At 40.7% G+C, this 5,261-nt stretch overlaps 1 protein-coding gene across 3 annotated transcripts in view; it reads left to right on the top strand.

Moving 5' to 3' along the window:
* Positions 1-3,678, top strand: part of fam13a (family with sequence similarity 13 member A) — a 56,435-nt gene extending 52,757 nt beyond the window's left edge. For 2 of the 3 annotated variants that reach the window (XM_084384067.1, XM_084384068.1), the window contains 4 exons: positions 915-998; positions 1,792-1,988; positions 2,112-2,213; positions 2,341-3,678. In XM_084384067.1, the coding sequence (XP_084240193.1) occupies positions 915-998; positions 1,792-1,988; positions 2,112-2,213; positions 2,341-2,464 (507 nt within the window). In that variant the 3' untranslated portion in view covers positions 2,465-3,678. The remainder of the gene's footprint in view (positions 1-914; positions 999-1,791; positions 1,989-2,111; positions 2,214-2,340) is intronic. The other variant, XM_084384069.1, reaches the window with a different exon arrangement.
* Positions 3,679-5,261: the final 1,583 nt, after the last annotated feature.

The following is a 5,261-nucleotide window of genomic DNA, read 5'->3' on the forward strand; positions in this document are numbered from 1 at the left end:
CCACCTTTCAAGGCCCTAAGTCCAGGCTTTAGCAGCTCAGTGAATCGCCCCGGTCGTAAAGGAGCTCATAGGTGGCAGATTGAGTTCACAGGAAGTGACATCATGAACAGCTCAGTGCAAGACAGGGTCAGGAACTGTAGAAACACTCCATATAATATAAAAACCTGTTTGCTCTGAATTTTAGATGATAAACAATTGCATAAAACAATTATCTGTGTATTCAAGTATTCATAACCATTTATATTATGTAAGATATTATCTGCATTATGGACCTGCGGCATATATACGTTATATAATGCACTCTAATCTCCATTACGCAAGTTGTGTCTGCTGCCAATCTATACATCAGAAATAATGGTGCAGCGTTTGATTGTCCTGAAAAGGGCAGATGATGCTTTTTATGCTATTATTTTTCCAGCTTTAACCCTGTAACAAGCACCACCTGGTGCCTCTTTTTCAGTCCTAAATTAAATACATTTTGATTACAGTCATGATCCTGGTCTATTTTGAAAACAAGCTCTGGACTTTCTGGCCTATTTTTTAATTTGTTATTTTATTTTTGTTCTGTTCTGTTTTGTGCACGTTCATGTCATAAAATAAGCATCTGTTGTGATGTTTTGATCGGTGGTTGCCATCCCAAATAAGTCAACTCAACCCCAGTCTTGGCCCGTACTCAGGAAGCTGTTTGTTAAGACGAATCAGAATCAAGTTAGGTTTTCAAAATAATGGGTGTTTGGACATCCTGTGGAAAATACGACAGAAAAAAGAGGAATCAACGGACAGAAAAGGAGGGAAATCTGTTTAGCTTCAGCTCTGATATGAGTACAGGAAATAGTGAAAACTTGAAGGCAGTCTGGCGGGTTTTTCTGTAAACACCAGCGTGGTTAACGCCTCCTTCTTAACCGTCACCACAGGGCTCTCCCTCCAGCAAGCGCAGAGGTCCCCTCCTTCAGCCCATTATCGAGGGCGAAACCGCGCTCTTCTTCGATGATATCAAGGTGACGAGCTGCTGCTGCCGCTGCTGCTTGAATAATCAGTCGCCCCACCTCCCTCCAACCCCACCCTCCCCTCTAATGAACCTGATTGCTGCCTGTTGATTGGGTAGTTGCCTGTTTTCCCGCCACCAGCACCTGTAGAGACGATGAATCAGTAGCTGCCTGGATCTGATGTTTGAACCGCTTTGTGATTATTGATCCAAGTGTGTGAGCGGTACCTGCTTTTTAAAGGATCATTCTGGATTATTACATTTTGGGACTTATATTTATATTTCATATACTACCATAAAACTTGAGCTAATTCCTGAGATCAAGTAACACGCTTCAGATGAGTCAGATGAGGCGACACACACGAGCAGTCAGACGAGGGTCCACGTGTACTGGAAGATTTCAGCGTCCCGGACTGATGGGAGAATTTGTAATAAACCAGAATTATCTTTCAGGGGTGTTTGACGACGAACTGTGATCAAACTAAATCATTTTGCTCAGTGCATTTTGCTGTTTATTGTTGGTTTAGGACCGTCAGATTACATAAAGTTGGCTCTCAGTGGACTGTGTGTCTTCTGGTTGAATGCGTCCATTAACTCCATCTATACATACTAATGAGAATAGACATGAATCACCAACGAGGACCGTTAAGTGCATTTTGCTGCTGATGATTTATAACCATTGATGACTAACACAGCACGACTCTCGCGCTTGAGCCTGGACGTCTCAGCTTTGACGCCACAGCACGACGTGGCCGTTTTCAAACCGCGGCCACCCTCTGACCTCTTGATCTTTTATGTTCCTGCAGGAGGAAGAGGACGGCTCGGAGGACGACGGAGACTCAAAGACGCAGTTCACGGTGAGCGTGCAGCCCGAGATCAGCGTCATCGGCTTCCTGGAGCACATGGACGAGGAAGCGGACGGTTTCATTTCACCCGTGGACGAACTCTCGCCTTCGAAGAACACGACAGACATGAGGCTGTCCAACCTGCACTCCGCCACCACGTAAGTCATGTTGTTACAGGTTTTTCTTGTACTTTTACTTAGATGAAGGAGCTGAATACTTCTTCCACCACTGCATAACAAACTTTTAATGATTTTAATATATTTCTCTTCTTTCTCTTACAGGGAGGAACTCGTGGAGCAGCTCCAAGAGGCGCGAGAGGAGAAGAAGAGGCTCCGCAAGAACCTGAAAGAGTTTGAGGACCAGTTCTTGAGACAAAACGGAAGGTAAGCAGGAGAAGAATTTGCTGGGATTACATAAGAGAGCGAACATTATGAACAAAGTTTCATATGATGGGTTTTCCACAGCCGAACCTTCGTCTGTTTCTTAATGTTTGTTGTCTCGTTCCCATAGAAATGTGCAGAAAGAGGACCGCTCCCCGTTGGCAGTGGAGTACAACGAATACAAGCACGTCAAAGCCAAACTGCGGCTGCTGGAAGTCCTAATCAGCAAAAGAGACTCATCGAAGTTAATCTGAGAGCAAATAAAAGACTCTAAAAAAGACTGACGCTTAGTCTCCAGAGAAACGAGCTGGTTTTCCATCTCACTGCCATCTTGTGTCGCTCATGTTTCTGGCTCGTGGAGAAACAGCTAGTTAATCCGGACTGTCGAGCACGGCGGGGTTTTCCTCTGGAGCCTGCAGAGAGGCGCCGACCCACGACGGATTCAAAGCGACACAAAGTCACCAGCCTCACCTGAGAAGTTAATTTCCAACCGAACTTCACCTTCACAAGAGGACGTTTTGTTTTCTCAGAGACTAAGCGGCGACGCACACAAGTAACCTGAATCACACTTTTACTGCTAATAATTTATTTCTATCCTTTTGAATGTTTTTATTGGAACAGAAAAAGTTATTTTTCCCATGTTTTTACTGTAGAAGTCTTAAAAAACAAAACAATCCTTGCGAGTAAAATAATAGATATGAAATTATTGCTATTTTAAAAAAAGAAGGATTTTGCGATCAAGATTTATGTGTATTTTTTTAAGGGAGACGTTACTATTTGTATAACTTTAATCATCTTAACAGTATTCTCTAAATGAATAGCTGTCTCTATTTCAGTCCTGACCATCAAATAATATCTGAAATGTTATGTTGCTTCTCTAGAAGTTGAATCAAGTATTTACTCACTAAAAGAAGTGGTTTCTGATTTTAAAACAACCCAAAGATAGAGACTCAGAGTACAAACTGCAAACCAAAATAGCTCATTATCAATAAAACGGCTTATTTTTATGATCACCGGTACTCTCTTCAGCATCTGACTGTACATTTCATGCATTGACGTGCTTTCCCCCCCCCCCCCCTCCTCATTTCCTTCATGTCAAATAAGCTATTTCTCATCTTGAATCACTGGTATGTTTTTGCTCACACTGATGAACATTGACAAGGACGTTTGTGAGACGACTCCGGGACACAAAAGTTTTCTCAGCGGTTTCCCTCTCGTCCTCTCCAGAGCTCTTTTTTCTTTTGTGTTTGTTCTGTTGTAAATATGGATCACTGTGTATGTTTACATTTCTGTGAGCGAGTACATGTTTCCTTTCTTTCTCCAAAATGGATGATTTATCAGTGTGAATTTCGTTTTTACTGAATGTAAACACTGGCAAGGCTTAATGAATTTTGAGTGTGTACATTTTAGTACATAAATTGTATTTGTATTTTGTATATAATATAAATGAAATCATATTTTTACTGAGTCTCTGGGCTGTGTGGATTTTCTTTGTGTGACTGAGTTGATATGGAAACTGCATCGCCAGTACATTTTATTTTCATTATTGATTAATATTCCAAAGTTTGGTTGTGGTATATCCACGGTGACGTCCTCAGATTTCTTGTTTCAGATATTCCAAAGTTATTTAGTTTACAATCATATAAAACGGAAAACCAAGAAATCTTGCTTGAAAAAATATTTAATCATCAGCTTTCTTCTGTTTATACATGGACAAAGCAAAGAAGGACAAAACCATGATGTGAACTTTAGTTGTGTTCAGGAAAAATTAGGTAAAACTAACGTCATCTAGAAAAGGATAAAACTGAAAAGTAAATAAATGTAGCGAGCTACTAAGCCCTTATGTACGCACCAGTTGGACATATCTCATCTTTTGGGTTAGTTGTTAAATTCTGCAGAAATGTTTGAAGAAAACTGCCGATCTGTCAACCTGACATCATCAGTTAGTCAAGTTTAGACGGCATGTTTAAACTAGAAAATTTCTCAAGAAATTTTGGGTGTGCCTGATGCTTGGTAAGTAGTTTTATACAGAAATAGCTGTGTCTGTCTGTGAGAGAGAGCTGTCTCACTCAATGAGTTGCCAGCCACGGATATTAGACATTAGTCACTTGTTAGAGCTCATTAACTACAAAATACTTTATATTTTAAAGGACTTCCTGGCTTGATGAATGCATGAGCAGATAAATAAACCATAAATGAAAAATTATAAAGAAATAAGCTATAGAAAATATAGTATGTGTGTGTGCGGGTGTGGTCGTGTGTGTGTCTCTGTCATTGATTATGTATGAGCTCACTTAATTTCATAGGAAAACAACTCACAAACTCCTGCTTCTATTGAATACACCGTAACACTTACTGACAACATTTTGCATCCTGACTGACAGGAGAGGTTGTTGAACACACTGATACAGATTGGGAATAATGAGGGAATGAAAGCGAGTTACAAAACTGGCACTTTGGGGCTGGCACGGGAGCTTATTGTGGAGATGCTGGTGCTTGAAAGCCCATACAGCCAAAAAGTCTGTTTGCTTCCATAATTACATGGCTGCGACCAGCACGACATTTCATACTGATTTGATGTGTAATTTATGTGTGTGGAGTGAAAATTGTGGGATCAAGATTCAGAGAAATGTTCCAGGATTTTGTTTCGCTCCTCTCAGCTCCTGCAAAACAAACCCATTATAAAACCTGAAAATGTCCAGAACAAGTTAACTGCGTTTGCTCGTAAACCATTCAAATCATCAAAATGTGCAGTTCGGCCAGTGAAGTCCCAAGTCTAGTGATCCATTTAAACTTTGAATCACTTTTCTATGTTAAGGTATGGCAAAGCAACAAGGCTCCAAAGAGGCTTGGGAGCTCACTTGCCAACGATTTCCCATTATCCCTTATGGGTTTTAAAATTATCATATTTTTAGCATATTTTTGCGTAACAATTTTGCAAATCACTAGCAAAAGACATAGCATACTCGTCCCGATCATGTCCTCACTTTCTACATCCTGAGCCACGTTGAACATACTCTTGTCCAATAAGGCAATCATGACACATGCACG

Source organism: Pagrus pagrus, assembly GCF_965226575.1.
Source record: "Pagrus pagrus genome assembly, chromosome: 2".
Taxonomy (NCBI): domain Eukaryota; kingdom Metazoa; phylum Chordata; class Actinopteri; order Spariformes; family Sparidae; genus Pagrus; species Pagrus pagrus.